The sequence below is a fragment of the Syngnathus acus genome, chromosome 5, assembly GCF_901709675.1.
Source record: "Syngnathus acus chromosome 5, fSynAcu1.2, whole genome shotgun sequence".
Taxonomy (NCBI): domain Eukaryota; kingdom Metazoa; phylum Chordata; class Actinopteri; order Syngnathiformes; family Syngnathidae; genus Syngnathus; species Syngnathus acus.
Window position 1 is genome coordinate 6,890,276 of NC_051091.1, and position 13,824 is coordinate 6,904,099.

Here is a 13,824-nt window from a genome sequence, read left to right on the forward strand (position 1 = left end):
ATAGTATTTGTTGACCTGTGTTGAAGTAATACCAGTTATTGTTTGTATTTCAAAAAAGGAGTCTTCACCTTTATTATTTTTAAAAATGTATTTAATAAATAGAAAAAACAGTCATAATGATTCACAACATATAAATCACCTATTAGAAGTTTACACATTGGTTGACTCATATTATATGTAAACAATGGCAGGGAAACATCGACGTGTCTGCTCAGACTTTATGGAGCTAATTTATTTTTATGGACACCAACTTCATTGCAGGTGAGAGAGTTCTTGATATTTTCCGGGATATTAAAATCTGGAGGCATATCAAAGAACGCCTCATCATCAAAGCAGTCTTCATCCGATGGCGAAGCCATGACTGGCAGTGTCAAGACCAAACCAGTCAGCAGTCCACCAACAGTCGAAAGTGCAATGGTGGAAAAGATCGCTGCCACTTGGTAGAGAGCCTGCTCTTGTACCGTACGCCCCAAGCCCGGCTTCAACCCGGGGATCAGCATCTGAAGCTCCAGCAGTTTTGGATCTCCCTCAGGTGGAGCGCAGTGGGAAAAGATCTGGTACATGCTGGGTCCGTAGGTTTCCTCGGTCGCTAGCAGGATGGCACAGATTCCGGCCGTGGATGAAATGAGGCCCGTGAGTCCGTGTAGATTGTGAATGCCACACTGGTCTTGGATCTTCAAGTTTCGTGCTAAAAAGGGGCTGAGGTACTTGTACCCAAAAAAACAAGTGACACAGCCCATGATGCCCAAAGCGTAGGCGGCTGAAGGAGAAATCATCATGTCCACTGACGCTCCAACTGTCACACCACCTGCCAAAGTCACGTTCTGGATGTCGGCCATTGTGAGCTTGCCTCTCTTATTGAACACTGCGGAAAGTGCAAACGCCGTGAGAGTGGATGAGCTCAGACCGATAAAAGTGTGCAGGATCGCTCGGTGTTGATCGTCGCCTTTTAAGGTGAGCGCAGAGTTGAAGGAAGGCCAGAACACCCAGAGGAACAAGGTTCCCATGATTGAGAGGATGTCAGAATGGTAACTGGTGACTTCTTTGGAGTGGCCGTTACAGAGGGCCGGGCGGTACAGCACAAAAGTCACACCGAGACCAAAGTAGCAGGCAAACAAGTGAATAAGAATGCTGCCGCCGGCGTCATTTATCCGGATGTATTTCAATACAGCCCACTCTGTCACAGCAAACACGGGGATCTCCAGCAAAGCCATTACCAGGAGCTGCACCGGACTGGTCTTCCCAAGCACGGCCCCAAAGGAGATGAGCACCACAGCGCATGCAAATTCTGCATACAAAAGATTGACGACGCTCAGGTGAATTTTGCCATCGTGGTAAAACTGGAAGAAGCCTTGGATGACGATTGCCCACTGGATGGCAAAGGCGGCCGTAAGAAAGTTGAAGACCATTCCGCTGAAGCCGTAGAAGCGGCAGAAGGCCAGCAGGCAGCCGAAGCCGACGAAGATCATCACTTGGACGTCGGCGAAGAAAGGATAGTCGTGATACACGCTGTTGTCCATCGCCTCGGTCTCATTGTTTTGCATCTTGGCATTGGCGTCGTCATCGTAAGTGACAAAGACGGCATATAGAGTCAAGATGACCACTTCCAACACTAACACCAATGCTGGAAGACGCACTCGGAAACTTGTTGACGTATTCATGGTAACGAACGCAAACGGCGGTCTGATCTCATACTCGCTCAGTTGCACTAACAGCTCCTTTTATAATCAGTTTAATCAGATAAGGAAAGCTAATAACAATGGTAAAAGAGCACCAGTCCATGCAGGTAATAGGTTAAGGTTAACAGCGTATCAACTCAAGGGACTGCACTTTAATCCCTCATAAGTGGAAACTTTCCCCCCCTCTGCTGTATCACAACAAAAAAAGGTAATAAATAAAATACATGCTTTATAATACAGCAGTTGTTTTACTTCAAGTAAATCAATTAATCAATATTTATTTATTTTATATAATAGTTTTTGTTTAAAAACATTGTTACTTCACGCAAAGTGCTTGACTTAGAAAAAACAGAGTTAATATCAACAATTTAAGACTGAACAGTTACACAAAATGAGAGTGATGAAAGCCAGCGTGATAACATTAGATAAAATAACTATATTGATTATTATAAGACAAAGGATGAATCAAGACCCATAAAATCAGCACATAAAACAGATTACAGTAATCAAAACATCGTTTTATAAATGGTCAAGTACAAATTAAAAGATACCAGTTTCATACAAAGAGAAAATAATGTTCAACTAAGACTCAAAAGGCAAGTCTTAGTTTTGTTTTTCGACAATACTGTCCGGCCTATTGTTATTTAATGCAAACTTCAGTTTAACGTAGCAAAGCAAATATTACATTTGAACAAAATGCATGTTTATTTTGTGACATGTCTCCATGGAATCTCCAAAAACAAAAACATAAAATGAAGAAAAAATAAAACCAGAAACATTCCTGATAGAACAGAACACCTTTCCATATTTAGTATTTATCCTATAATTAAACAAATAATCAAATAAACAATTCCAATTTCATTTTTAATTAAATTTTGTACGCATTACCTAAAAAAAACAACGTTAAATGTTCAATTTTAATATCACTAATCTTAATCCTTTATTAATGAATTTAAATAAATGATTTCTTGAGAAAAATGAATTACAGAATTGAATCAATACATTTTGACAAACGGTATTTTGCGGGCAAAAGCGGATGAATTAATCCAACAAATTATAGTTTATAGAACCTTTTGATCACTTCATGCAGCACACTGACGTGAACAAATGACACATTCATTTGTCGGATGTTATTTATTATTATTTTTAACGCCAGACTCGCTGAGTCACGACTTTTTAAACCTGAGGCGAAATAGTAGCAGGAAGAAGAAACGAATCCCACAATGCATTGCACTGCCCACGTATGCAAACAGGAACATGGCTGCTGGTGTTTGACAGAGCAGTAGTTCATTTTCTTTATTTCTGTTGGCCTGACAGCCCTTTAAAGTCGCCCCATCACACTATCTTAATATCTGCGAGTAAAGTGAAACGTGTGTGGTGTATTTTACCGCATCTTCTGACATTGTTGCTCGCCAACCCAACAGGTAAGCCTTAGTGCGCTAGCTCGGTGGCTAACCTAGCCTTGTCGGTGTTCAGTCATCGCATCTATTTGGCAACACCTCAAGACAAGTGAAATAGTTAAATGTTGAGAATGAACACGTCGTGCGGTAAACGTCGATAGATTAAATCTGTAGATTCCATGCTCATTCATGAGCAGTAATGTTCTGTAGTAATAGTGCTTCTCCGACTTCTGCAATAAATATATTTAAAATTTCATCAACACAATGTTTATTATTAGAAGTCACTTTAGAGCACAGCGCCACCGTAATAACATCTTGTTCCATCTGTTGCCAGTGAATCAACATGGCCAGTCCAAGAACAAGAAGAGTTTTGAAGGAAGTCAGAACGCAAGATGAAAATAATGTAAGTCCACAGAGGAAGCCAGTTAGCTATGGTTGCTACACATGTACTGAAACCACTTAGAAAAACTTGTAAGCAAATGTGGTGTTGTGGGTAGCGAATGCTGCTGTAAAATCACCATTAAAGAAAGTTACCTTTCTTCCCCAGGGGACCAAACCATTAATATTAATAGTGTCTGCAAGCTCTAACAGCATACTTTGCAACCATATCTAATGAATACTGAATTTTTGTTTTATCCCTCACAGTTGTGCTTTGAGTGTGGGGCGTTCAACCCGCAGTGGGTTAGTGTGACCTATGGAATCTGGATATGTCTGGAATGCTCTGGAAAACACAGAGGCTTGGGGGTACATCTCAGGTAGAGAAAATGATCTCACGTGTTTTCAGAGATGAGAGCAACAGCTTTCAACTTTGACCTCAATTCATGATTCTGCATCCTTGACACACCCTTAAATGATCGTAATCCACGTAACGCAGCAGTTAGCTAATAACAGCGTAGTAAAATACAAATGATTACCAAAAGACTTCACCTATTGTTTTTTTGTTTCTAAAATATTACTTAACATTTATTGTAGCGTCTTTTCTGTTTACAGTTTTGTACGTTCTGTCACTATGGACAAGTGGAAAGATATTGAGCTTGAGAAGATGAAAGCGGGAGGGAATGGCAAATTTCGTTTGTTTCTCGAACTCCAAGATGATTACAATCCCAACTGGAATTTACAGGAGAAGTATAACAGCCGAGCTGCTGCGCTATTCAGGGACAAGGTAAGATGACAAGAGAGTTACTTTAAGCGATAACGATGTTCCAACATTAACAACAGGGTTTTTTTTAACATTTTTGGCATTTACATCTCATTTAAGTATGCAAGTGGTGCAAATGATTGTTTCCTCAAAGTTGTCCAAGGTGATTAGGAAATGTAAAAACAATATTAATGATAATGGAGAGTATTAATATTTGTAAAATCTTGTGTCAGTTTCTTGTGACATTTCCAGCCTGGTTGTCTCAACTTCAATGTCTAATGTCATCTCAAGAAACATAAAATTCCTGTTGTTCATCTTTATTATTGGATGTGTCAGGTTGCCACCGAAGCAGAGGGCAAGGAGTGGTCAATTGAAACATCATCTGCCAAAAATTGGGCATCACCTCAACCCAAAAGCAGCCTTTCATCCTCTCACCGGTAAGACCGAAGGGAAATTTGTTTCCAGGAAATGACTCGTCATTAATACTGCGAATATGCGCCACAGTTCCGGGGGGTCTGGAGTGAACTCCGCCACATCTGGTGATAAAGCATTTGAAGACTGGTTGAGTGATGACATCAACTCTTATCAGAGGTTGAAAGCGTGATCGTCCTATCAAGGATCGTTCCATTTTTTTTTTCTTTTTAAGAAGTTTATGACTTTGATTAATCTCTTTTTCAGTGGAGGTGGTTACAGTGGGAATCAAGAGAATCGCTATGTTGGCTTTGGCAACACAGTGACCCCTGAAAAGAAGGAAGATGACTTCATAAACAATGCCATGACCTCCATTTATTCAGTAAGACCATGTTGTAAACAGTTAGCCTTTCATTTGACTGTCATAGCTTTTCATTTATCCTGCTTTCTTTTTGTTTTGCAGGGTTGGAGCAATTTCACTGTTGGGGCCACCAAATTTGCTTCCATAGCAAAAGATAATGTAAGAATCCAACATTTGCTGCACCATTACAGTTTAAGTGGTAACGTTTCGGAGACAAATATTTATTAACATATTCATATTTCTTCCCACCCAGACAACAAAATTGGCAAATCAAGCAACTTTGAAGGTAAGACTGATATGGTTGGTGACGTCTTTCAGGTACACACAAAAGTGATTACATACATTATTAAATGTATGACTAGTTTATTTTACATAGACTGAATGCTTTGTTTATTTAATACAAAAAATACTTGCCTCATTGCACATTTCAAATCTAAAGGCATGATGATCTCTAATCAGTTACGTTTAATATCTCTTTGCCTTCTCTGGATGTAGTTAAGGGGCTATAAAGCGCCCCCAGAACCGGTAAAGCAAGAAATGAGCGCATGAGACTGTTCCTGCATCATGTTTGTATTTGTGTCATGTCATTTAAGAAAGAAGAAGAAAATGTGTCTGCATGAGAATATTTTCTGCTTAGTGCACATTTATTTTAGTGTCACTTTATTTTCGGATTGTTCTGCTTGCACGATTTAGATCATTTTTTTGCTAGCAAAGAGACATTTCACAAATGGTGGCTGTCACCTGTGGGTTGTTGGCTTCTGCATCATAAAATATGTGCTATGAGTTTATGGATAACTGAAAGAATACATTTTTAATTTTCTCCCATCGGTCACTGTATTAGTGGATGGGGATTAAAAAACAAACAAAAAAATCAACCATTTATATAGTTTTGCTTTTTTTGTGTTGTCAATGTGTAATGGCACAAGAATAGTCATTAGTCACTTCATGCCAAACTGTCAGTATGAATCTGTTTAATTGAAGTGACCCTCCCTCTCACTTCCCATTAGGCCACAGAGTTAGGACACACAATAAATGAAAGTGTTATCAAACCTACCCAAGAAAAGGTAACATTGATGTTTGAAGTTGTTTGTTTGGTGGTGGGTTGCAGCATTTAAAAAGAAAACAGTTTTAGATGTGAATGTGCTATTTTTGACACTGCTTACTTAACGGCTTCATGTGAACTCACATTATAAGACAAAACCAGTACATTATTAAGTTAACCTTCTAACTAGTTTAGGGGATACGGAGATTGAAGTTGTTTTTGCAGAATTGTAATGGTCAATTCTTTTCTCCACCCCTTCTGGTTCTGGGCCATCGTTCTTGGCACCTGCTTGACCATATCATATGAATCTATACATATCTTAGGTTTTGAGTCGGCCTGGTAAAATCAGTCTTTTGCCTTATAATGTACAGTTGACATGGATTAGGCACCTGCAGCATGCGCTTCTCTTTCCCCTTATTGAAAACGATTGTAGCCGCATTTCTTTGCATTTAACTAACTTTTTTGAGGCATTTGTAATAAATATAATCAGCCAAAAATGATTGCTGTTTTAAATATACAGTGGATTAAAAGAAAAGAAATCTACACACGCCCCTATTCAAATGCCAGATTCTTATGATGTAAAAAAAAAAAAGACCAACATAAATCATTTAAAAAAATAAAAAAAAAATCACCTATGTTGACCTATGACCTGTTCAGCTCAGTTGGAAAAATGTGGTTGCGCAAATGTGCACACCATCTTCTAGCTTCTCGCAATTCTTTTAATAAACATCACAAAATCCTGGCATATCATCGCAAGGGCTGTATCGACGATTTATATCCACTGTAACTGTACTAAAAATGTATTCATACCATTTGTTGAAATTATTACAATTTGGCTCATCCAGGTGAAAGATGGCAAATTGCTAGATGAAATGACAGTCGGCATCTCTGAGTTGGCAAACAAGGTAGGATGGATGGCAGAGCTCTGCCAAACTGAAGGGACAAAACCAGTCTTGTGAGCGTACAACAGTAATAATTAATATTAAAAAAAAAATCACTGTAAAACAATAGCTGTGCAAGGCACGTGCCCTTGTTCCCACCCTCAAGAGAGACTGGTTTTGTTGCAAAATGTATGTATGTCTATATTAATGAAATGTTCTGTTGTTTTTTCTTGCTGCCATTTGTACTTTGGTGGTGAGTATTTATATGCACAGCATTTGTTATTTTATCATCACTGTCTCTTGTTCTGTCAAGACTTATACATTAAATATTAAATGTTATTGATAAATGATATTTAAAAAAAAAAAAAAAAAGACATTGGTAGTCACTGAATGCACAAGATAACTGTTGTGTGTCAACTTTCTATCTATTTTAAAGTATAGTGTCTCCTTTAGGTGCAGGGAGCTGGTGCCAAATTGACCAATCTTTTCTCGGGAAAACCAGAAGACGGGTAGTTATACATTGAAATAAAGTAGTCGAGTAGAAATGCCACACCCCAAATTTAATTGTAATGTGAAATTGTATCCTTGTGTTTAGGGCCGCTGGAGATAGCTACCAGAACATGGATGCTACCGAGGGATATCAGGGTAGTTCCACCCAGCCTGCCTCAAAGGACTTCTGGGAAACATTTGGTAGCAACAGCTCCCTAAAAGCAAAGAAATCCCCAAGCAGTGACAGCTGGACCATTGCAGATAATTCTGCAAAGAAGAGCTCTGACAGTTGGGACAATTGGGGCTCAGATGCGGCATCCAACAACAAACACAGCACAGAGGAGAGCTGGGAGGCCTGGGACAACAACTGGGAGAAAGCAGATGGCAAGACCAAAAAGAGTCCGACGAAACCTGCCGAGGAAGCCTGGGGTAATGCAGACTGGTAATCATCTCACCAACCCTTTGCCTCTTTTTCACTCATCATCCCACCAGCACTGGGAAGGAGGTGTTTTGCCCAACACTTCCTGTCAGTCCATTCTAATGCTCTACGTTAAACACATGCCCAAGGTTTACATTAACTGCATGATAAGTCTTATTCATAAAAATGACAACTATATTGACTCGGACTTGTTTTATATCGCCCCGAGGAAAAAAAATAATCAGTGTATATAAGATTCCAATTGACTACTCCATGACAGAAAGTGGTATCGACCCCGTTGCTAAATAAGTCAATGTTCATCCTGTATACTTGTTACATTGTAATATTGCTGCTCATTTCACTTCTAAAAGAAAATGACGCATGAGATACTGTTGGTACTGTAAATCATTGTAAATACAGAATGGCTAGTGCTATTCTTGATCTTGTGGTCAGCCGCACTGATAGTGTGCATAAATGAATCTGTGAAAAAATGCAAATTTGCTGTCACGGATTTGTCTATTTGCACCTATCCTTATTCCCTGCAGGGCACTTAATGCCTGGTTTTGTGATCAGGCGCTATCTAGTGGCGACTGAAGTATGTTGACGTGAGCTGAGGAGTTTCATTTAGACATAAATTGCTGCCATCTTATGGCAATGAGACAATTAAAACAATGCATCCAGACAGACGGACGGATGATCCGCGTTATAATCATTAAAACACATTTATTTACACATATGGTAAACAAACAATGTTTTTGGTGCTTTTCTGGGAAGACAAATGCTTTGTGCAAGATAGCTACTTTTTTTTAATCCACCTTTAAGTCATAGTTGATGAAGAAAACCTTATTCTATTCCGTTTCTACCTCGAAGAAATTACTATACAGTATGCGATATGTCTTTCTTTGTTGTGTCCGCATTACGATGGGGATTTCATCTTATGTTAAAACAAGACAAAAGGAATGGCAGCAACTTTAAATTGCCTCACTGTCAGTAGAGTACTATGATTTAAAAAAAAAAAAAAAAAAAAAAACACACTCCAAGAACAGTTGTCCTGTATCCTGATGTGTTAAAGCCTTAAACACCTCTTTGCTCATGTCAGCTTGTTGTGACTTTGTTCATGTGATGCCGTGAGTTTTACATGTTTGTAAATGGAAAATCTCATATTATGCGTGTTTGTAAATTGTCACCTCCGAGCTCTTCGATGACTCTGTTCCTCCCCGTGTCATGACAGCATGATATATACACACCATAATATTCTTTTAAAAACATTATTCTCCAATATCTTGCTGGGGTAAGTCGCTGAATGCTAAACAAAATGCATCCAGGTGCTGACAAACACGAGACAAAATTTATTCTGCTGTATAATCTTAACCTAACTCTACATTTAAAAAAAAAAAAAAAATGCTCAGCAGCTGTGCCTGTAAAACATTGCAATTATGCTATGTTAATGTTTCTCATGACAGATGTTATTTTTGATGTTGTGCATGAGCTCTGTAGTGTGAAAATTAAAACATTCAGCTGCTGTTAAATCCTCAAAATGTTCAGTGTATTCAAGTGCGGTTCTGTCAAGTTGCTCCCTTCCAAGTTTCACCAGCAGCAATCCCATGAGGCAAGCCTGTGTTACAGGCCACAGACTGTGGATATTTCACCTGTATACATGATCTCTGTGTTGAATAAATTGTGTTGTACATTCACTGGCATTTTGTCTGCTTAGACCTTGTTTTCATGGGAAAAAAAACATGCACAACATGACACATCATATCTCTGAGAATTTAGAAGCTTTGTTGTGCTGTTTTGCTGCCCATCAAATTCTGTTAGGACTGTAGGAGCAATATGCCGGAATCTTTAGGTCACACCCTTCGATAGCTCAGTTGGCAGAGTGGAGGACTGTAGGAGCAATATGCTGATATCCTTAGGTCGCTGGTTCAAATCCGGCTCGAAGGAATTTATTTACCCCACCGTTCAATTTCATTAATCATGTAAAGCACGCTCAGGGGATAATTGGTCATACTGCAAAACTGTGGCAAAGATTTTGGTACCTTCGATAGCTCAGTTGGTAGAGCGGAGGACTGTAGGCGCAAGATGCTGACATCCTTAGGTCGCTGGTTCAAATCCGGCTTGAAGGAATTTATTTATCCCACCGTTCAATTTCATTAATCGTGTAAAGCACGCTCAGGGGATAATTGGTCATACTGCAAAACTGTGGCAAAGATTTTGGTACCTTCGATAGCTCAGTTGGTAGAGCGGAGGACTGTAGGAGCAAGATGCTGACATCCTTAGGTCGCTGGTTCAAATCCGGCTCGAAGGAATTTATTTACCCCACCGTTCAATTTCATTAATCATGTAAAGCACGCTCAGGGGATAATTGGTCATACTGCAAAACTGTGGCAAAGATTTTGGTACCTTCGATAGCTCAGTTGGTAGAGCGGAGGACTGTAGGCGCAAGATGCTGACATCCTTAGGTCGCTGGTTCAAATCCGGCTTGAAGGAATTTATTTATCCCACCGTTCAATTTCATTAATCATGTAACGCACGCTCAGGGGATAATTAGTCATACTGCAAACTGTGGCAAAGATTTTAGTACCTTCGATAGCTCAGTTGGTAGAGCGGAGGACTGTAGGAGCAAGATGCTGACATCCTTAGGTCGCTGGTTCAAATCCGGCTCGAAGGAATTTATTTACCCCACCGTTCAATTTCATTAATCATGTAAAGCACGCTCAGGGGATAATTGGTCATACTGCAAAACTGTGGCAAAGATTTTGGTACCTTCGATAGCTCAGTTGGTAGAGCGGAGGACTGTAGGAGCAAGATGCTGACATCCTTAGGTCGCTGGTTCAAATCCGGCTCGAAGGAATTTAGTTACCCCACCGTTCAATTTCATTAATCATGTAAAGCACGCTCAGGGGATAATTGGTCATACTGCAAAACTGTGGCAAAGATTTTGGTACCTTCGATAGCTCAGTTGGTAGAGCGGAGGACTGTAGGCGCAAGATGCTGACATCCTTAGGTCGCTGGTTCAAATCCGGCTTGAAGGAATTTATTTATCCCACCGTTCAATTTCATTAATCATGTAACGCACGCTCAGGGGATAATTAGTCATACTGCAAACTGTGGCAAAGATTTTAGTACCTTCGATAGCTCAGTTGGTAGAGCGGAGGACTGTAGGCGCAAGATGCTGACATCCTTAGGTCGCTGGTTCAAATCCGGCTCGAAGGAATTTATTTATCCCACCGTTATATTTCATTAATCATGTGAATCACGCTCAGGGGATAATTGGTCATACTGCAAAACTGTGGCAAAGAATTTTGTACCTTCGATAGCTCAGTTGGTAGAGCGGAGGACTGTAGGAGCAAGATGCTGACATCCTTAGGTCGCTGGTTCAAATCCGGCTCGAAGGAATTTATTTATCCCACCGTTCAATTTCATTAATCATGTAAAGCACGCTCAGGGGATAATTGGTCATACTGCAAAACTGTGGCAAAGATTTTGGTACCTTCGATAGCTCAGTTGGTAGAGCGGAGGACTGTAGGAGCAAGATGCTGACATCCTTAGGTCGCTGGTTCAAATCCAGCTCGAAGGAATTAATTTACCCCACCGTTCAATTCCATTAATCATATGAGCACGCTCAGGGGATAATTGGTCATACTGCAAACTGTGGCAAAGATTATAGTACCTTCGATAGCTCAGTTGGTAGAGCGGAGGACTGTAGGAGCAAGATGCTGACATCCTTAGGTCGCTGGTTCAAATCCGGCTCGAAGGAATTTATTTATCCCACCGTTATATTTCATTAATCATGTGAAGCACGCTCAGGGGATAATTGGTCATACTGCAAAACTGTGGCAAAGATTTTTGTACCTTCGATAGCTCAGTTGGTAGAGCGGAGGACTGTAGGAGCAAGATGCTGACATCCTTAGGTCGCTGGTTCAAATCCAGCTCGAAGGAATTTATTTATCCCACCGTTCAATTTCATTAATCATGTAAAGCACGCTCAGGGGATAATTGGTCATACTGCAAAACTGTGGCAAAGATTTTGGTACCTTCGATAGCTCAGTTGGTAGAGCGGAGGACTGTAGGAGCAAGATGCTGACATCCTTAGGTCGCTGGTTCAAATCCGGCTCGAAGGAATTTATTTACCCCACCGTTCAATTTCATTAATCATGTAAAGCACGCTCAGGGGATAATTGGTCATACTGCAAAACAGTGGCAAAGATTTTGGTACCTTCGATAGCTCAGTTGGTAGAGCGGAGGACTGTAGGAGCAAGATGCTGACATCCTTAGGTCGCTGGTTCAAATCCGGCTCGAAGGAATTTATTTACCCCACCGTTCAATTTCATTAATCATGTGAAGCACGCTCAGGGGGTAATTGGTCATACTGCAAACTGTGGCAAAGATTGTAGTACCTTCGATAGCTCAGTTGGTAGAGCGGAGGACTGTAAGAGCAAGATGCTGACATCCTTAGGTCGCTGGTTCAAATCTGGCTCGAAGGAATTTATTTACCCCACCGTTCAATTCCATTAATCATGAGCACGCTCAGGGGATAATTGGTCATACTGCAAACTGTGGCAAAGATTATAGTACCTTTGATAGCTCAGTTGGTAGAGCGGAGGACTGTAGGAGCAAGATGCTGACATCCTTAGGTCGCTGGTTCAAATCCGGCTCGAAGGAATTTATTTATCCCACCGTTATATTTCATTAATCATGTGAAGCACGCTCAGGGGATAATTGGTCATACTGCAAAACTGTGGCAAAGATTTTTGTACCTTCGATAGCTCAGTTGGTAGAGCGGAGGACTGTAGGAGCAAGATGCTGACATCCTTAGGTCGCTGGTTCAAATCCGGCTCGAAGGAAATTATTTATCCCACCGTTCAATTTCATTAATCATGTAAAGCACGCTCAAGGGATAATTGGTCATACTGCAAAACTGTGGCAAAGATTTTGGTACCTTCGATAGCTCAGTTGGTAGAGCGGAGGACTGTAGGAGCAAGATGCTGACATCCTTAGGTCGCTGGTTCAAATCCGGCTCGAAGGAATTTATTTACCCCACCGTTCAATTTCATTAATCATGTGAAGCACGCTCAGGGGATAATTGGTCATACTGCAAAACTGTGGCAAAGTTTTTTGTACCTTCGTTAGCTCAGTTGGTAGAGCGGAGGACTGTAGGAGCAAGATGCTGACATCCTTAGGTCGCTGGTTCAAATCCAGCTCGAAGGAATTTATTTATCCCACCGTTCAATTTCATTAATCATGTAAAGCACGCTCAGGGGATAATTGGTCATACTGCAAAACTGTGGCAAAGATTTTGGTACCTTCGATAGCTCAGTTGGTAGAGCGGAGGACTGTAGGAGCAAGATGCTGACATCCTTAGGTCGCTGGTTCAAATCCGGCTCGAAGGAATTTATTTACCCCACCGTTCAATTTCATTAATCATGTAAAGCACGCTCAGGGGATAATTGGTCATACTGCAAAACTGTGGCAAAGATTTTGGTACCTTCGATAGCTCAGTTGGTAGAGCGGAGGACTGTAGGAGCAAGATGCTGACATCCTTAGGTCGCTGGTTCAAATCCGGCTCGAAGGAATTTATTTACCCCACCGTTCAATTTCATTAATCATGTGAAGCACGCTCAGGGGGTAATTGGTCATACTGCAAACTGTGGCAAAGATTGTAGTACCTTCGATAGCTCAGTTGGTAGAGCGGAGGACTGTAGGAGCAAGATGCTGACATCCTTAGGTCGCTGGTTCAAATCCGGCTCGAAGGAATTTATTTACCCCACCGTTCAATTCCATTAATCATGAGCACGCTCAGGGGATAATTGGTCATACTGCAAACTGTGGCAAAGATTATAGTACCTTTGATAGCTCAGTTGGTAGAGCGGAGGACTGTAGGAGCAAGATGCTGACATCCGTAGGTCGCTGGTTCAAATCCGGCTCGAAGGAATTTATTTATCCCACCGTTATATTTCATTAATCATGTGAAGCACGCTCAGGGGATAATTGGTCATACTGCA

At 40.7% G+C, this 13,824-nt stretch overlaps 2 protein-coding genes and 23 non-coding genes across 33 annotated transcripts; 24 read left to right on the forward strand and 1 right to left on the reverse strand.

Moving 5' to 3' along the window:
• Positions 1 to 69: 69 nt before the first annotated feature.
• rh50 (Rh50-like protein) lies at positions 70 to 1,812 on the reverse strand. The gene has a single exon (XM_037252853.1). The coding sequence runs from the start codon at positions 1,659 to 1,661 to the stop codon at positions 219 to 221; it is 1,443 nt and encodes a 480-aa protein (XP_037108748.1). The 5' UTR covers positions 1,662 to 1,812; the 3' UTR covers positions 70 to 218.
• Positions 1,813 to 2,907: 1,095 nt separating this feature from the next.
• On the forward strand, positions 2,908 to 9,519 carry arfgap1 (ADP-ribosylation factor GTPase activating protein 1). 9 transcript variants are annotated; one of them, XM_037252863.1, is made up of 14 exons: positions 2,908 to 3,103; positions 3,414 to 3,482; positions 3,725 to 3,834; positions 4,070 to 4,241; positions 4,554 to 4,654; positions 4,722 to 4,808; positions 4,896 to 5,010; positions 5,092 to 5,148; positions 5,243 to 5,275; positions 5,485 to 5,514; positions 5,997 to 6,053; positions 6,877 to 6,936; positions 7,366 to 7,421; positions 7,508 to 9,519. In XM_037252863.1, the coding sequence occupies exons 2-14, from the start codon at positions 3,423 to 3,425 to the stop codon at positions 7,845 to 7,847; spliced, it is 1,278 nt and encodes a 425-aa protein (XP_037108758.1). In that variant the 5' UTR covers positions 2,908 to 3,103; positions 3,414 to 3,422; the 3' UTR covers positions 7,848 to 9,519. The 9 variants fall into 9 exon arrangements, with proteins under 9 accessions (XP_037108758.1, XP_037108760.1, XP_037108762.1 ...); XM_037252865.1 differs by lacking the exon at positions 6,877 to 6,936; XM_037252867.1 differs by lacking the exon at positions 6,877 to 6,936 and having other exon boundaries at positions 7,372 to 7,421.
• Positions 9,520 to 9,675: 156 nt separating this feature from the next.
• trnay-gua lies at positions 9,676 to 9,763 on the forward strand. The gene is given in 2 exon segments: positions 9,676 to 9,712; positions 9,728 to 9,763. It is a non-coding gene; the product is annotated as a tRNA-Tyr (tRNA).
• A 94-nt stretch (positions 9,764 to 9,857) lies between these two features.
• trnay-gua lies at positions 9,858 to 9,945 on the forward strand. The gene is given in 2 exon segments: positions 9,858 to 9,894; positions 9,910 to 9,945. It is a non-coding gene; the product is annotated as a tRNA-Tyr (tRNA).
• Positions 9,946 to 10,039: 94 nt separating this feature from the next.
• Positions 10,040 to 10,127, forward strand: trnay-gua. The gene is given in 2 exon segments: positions 10,040 to 10,076; positions 10,092 to 10,127. It is a non-coding gene; the product is annotated as a tRNA-Tyr (tRNA).
• Positions 10,128 to 10,221: 94 nt separating this feature from the next.
• On the forward strand, positions 10,222 to 10,309 carry trnay-gua. Its single transcript is given in 2 exon segments — positions 10,222 to 10,258; positions 10,274 to 10,309. It is a non-coding gene; the product is annotated as a tRNA-Tyr (tRNA).
• Positions 10,310 to 10,402: 93 nt separating this feature from the next.
• Positions 10,403 to 10,490, forward strand: trnay-gua. Its single transcript is given in 2 exon segments — positions 10,403 to 10,439; positions 10,455 to 10,490. It is a non-coding gene; the product is annotated as a tRNA-Tyr (tRNA).
• A 94-nt stretch (positions 10,491 to 10,584) lies between these two features.
• trnay-gua lies at positions 10,585 to 10,672 on the forward strand. Its single transcript is given in 2 exon segments — positions 10,585 to 10,621; positions 10,637 to 10,672. It is a non-coding gene; the product is annotated as a tRNA-Tyr (tRNA).
• Positions 10,673 to 10,766: 94 nt separating this feature from the next.
• trnay-gua lies at positions 10,767 to 10,854 on the forward strand. Its single transcript is given in 2 exon segments — positions 10,767 to 10,803; positions 10,819 to 10,854. It is a non-coding gene; the product is annotated as a tRNA-Tyr (tRNA).
• A 93-nt stretch (positions 10,855 to 10,947) lies between these two features.
• trnay-gua lies at positions 10,948 to 11,035 on the forward strand. Its single transcript is given in 2 exon segments — positions 10,948 to 10,984; positions 11,000 to 11,035. It is a non-coding gene; the product is annotated as a tRNA-Tyr (tRNA).
• Positions 11,036 to 11,129: 94 nt separating this feature from the next.
• Positions 11,130 to 11,217, forward strand: trnay-gua. Its single transcript is given in 2 exon segments — positions 11,130 to 11,166; positions 11,182 to 11,217. It is a non-coding gene; the product is annotated as a tRNA-Tyr (tRNA).
• Positions 11,218 to 11,311: 94 nt separating this feature from the next.
• On the forward strand, positions 11,312 to 11,399 carry trnay-gua. The gene is given in 2 exon segments: positions 11,312 to 11,348; positions 11,364 to 11,399. It is a non-coding gene; the product is annotated as a tRNA-Tyr (tRNA).
• A 92-nt stretch (positions 11,400 to 11,491) lies between these two features.
• trnay-gua lies at positions 11,492 to 11,579 on the forward strand. The gene is given in 2 exon segments: positions 11,492 to 11,528; positions 11,544 to 11,579. It is a non-coding gene; the product is annotated as a tRNA-Tyr (tRNA).
• A 94-nt stretch (positions 11,580 to 11,673) lies between these two features.
• Positions 11,674 to 11,761, forward strand: trnay-gua. The gene is given in 2 exon segments: positions 11,674 to 11,710; positions 11,726 to 11,761. It is a non-coding gene; the product is annotated as a tRNA-Tyr (tRNA).
• A 94-nt stretch (positions 11,762 to 11,855) lies between these two features.
• On the forward strand, positions 11,856 to 11,943 carry trnay-gua. Its single transcript is given in 2 exon segments — positions 11,856 to 11,892; positions 11,908 to 11,943. It is a non-coding gene; the product is annotated as a tRNA-Tyr (tRNA).
• A 94-nt stretch (positions 11,944 to 12,037) lies between these two features.
• On the forward strand, positions 12,038 to 12,125 carry trnay-gua. Its single transcript is given in 2 exon segments — positions 12,038 to 12,074; positions 12,090 to 12,125. It is a non-coding gene; the product is annotated as a tRNA-Tyr (tRNA).
• Positions 12,126 to 12,218: 93 nt separating this feature from the next.
• Positions 12,219 to 12,306, forward strand: trnay-gua. Its single transcript is given in 2 exon segments — positions 12,219 to 12,255; positions 12,271 to 12,306. It is a non-coding gene; the product is annotated as a tRNA-Tyr (tRNA).
• A 90-nt stretch (positions 12,307 to 12,396) lies between these two features.
• Positions 12,397 to 12,484, forward strand: trnay-gua. Its single transcript is given in 2 exon segments — positions 12,397 to 12,433; positions 12,449 to 12,484. It is a non-coding gene; the product is annotated as a tRNA-Tyr (tRNA).
• Positions 12,485 to 12,578: 94 nt separating this feature from the next.
• Positions 12,579 to 12,666, forward strand: trnay-gua. Its single transcript is given in 2 exon segments — positions 12,579 to 12,615; positions 12,631 to 12,666. It is a non-coding gene; the product is annotated as a tRNA-Tyr (tRNA).
• Positions 12,667 to 12,760: 94 nt separating this feature from the next.
• Positions 12,761 to 12,848, forward strand: trnay-gua. Its single transcript is given in 2 exon segments — positions 12,761 to 12,797; positions 12,813 to 12,848. It is a non-coding gene; the product is annotated as a tRNA-Tyr (tRNA).
• Positions 12,849 to 12,942: 94 nt separating this feature from the next.
• trnay-gua lies at positions 12,943 to 13,030 on the forward strand. Its single transcript is given in 2 exon segments — positions 12,943 to 12,979; positions 12,995 to 13,030. It is a non-coding gene; the product is annotated as a tRNA-Tyr (tRNA).
• A 94-nt stretch (positions 13,031 to 13,124) lies between these two features.
• Positions 13,125 to 13,212, forward strand: trnay-gua. Its single transcript is given in 2 exon segments — positions 13,125 to 13,161; positions 13,177 to 13,212. It is a non-coding gene; the product is annotated as a tRNA-Tyr (tRNA).
• A 94-nt stretch (positions 13,213 to 13,306) lies between these two features.
• trnay-gua lies at positions 13,307 to 13,394 on the forward strand. The gene is given in 2 exon segments: positions 13,307 to 13,343; positions 13,359 to 13,394. It is a non-coding gene; the product is annotated as a tRNA-Tyr (tRNA).
• Positions 13,395 to 13,487: 93 nt separating this feature from the next.
• On the forward strand, positions 13,488 to 13,575 carry trnay-gua. Its single transcript is given in 2 exon segments — positions 13,488 to 13,524; positions 13,540 to 13,575. It is a non-coding gene; the product is annotated as a tRNA-Tyr (tRNA).
• Positions 13,576 to 13,665: 90 nt separating this feature from the next.
• trnay-gua lies at positions 13,666 to 13,753 on the forward strand. The gene is given in 2 exon segments: positions 13,666 to 13,702; positions 13,718 to 13,753. It is a non-coding gene; the product is annotated as a tRNA-Tyr (tRNA).
• The last annotated feature ends 71 nt before the right edge of the window (positions 13,754 to 13,824 follow it).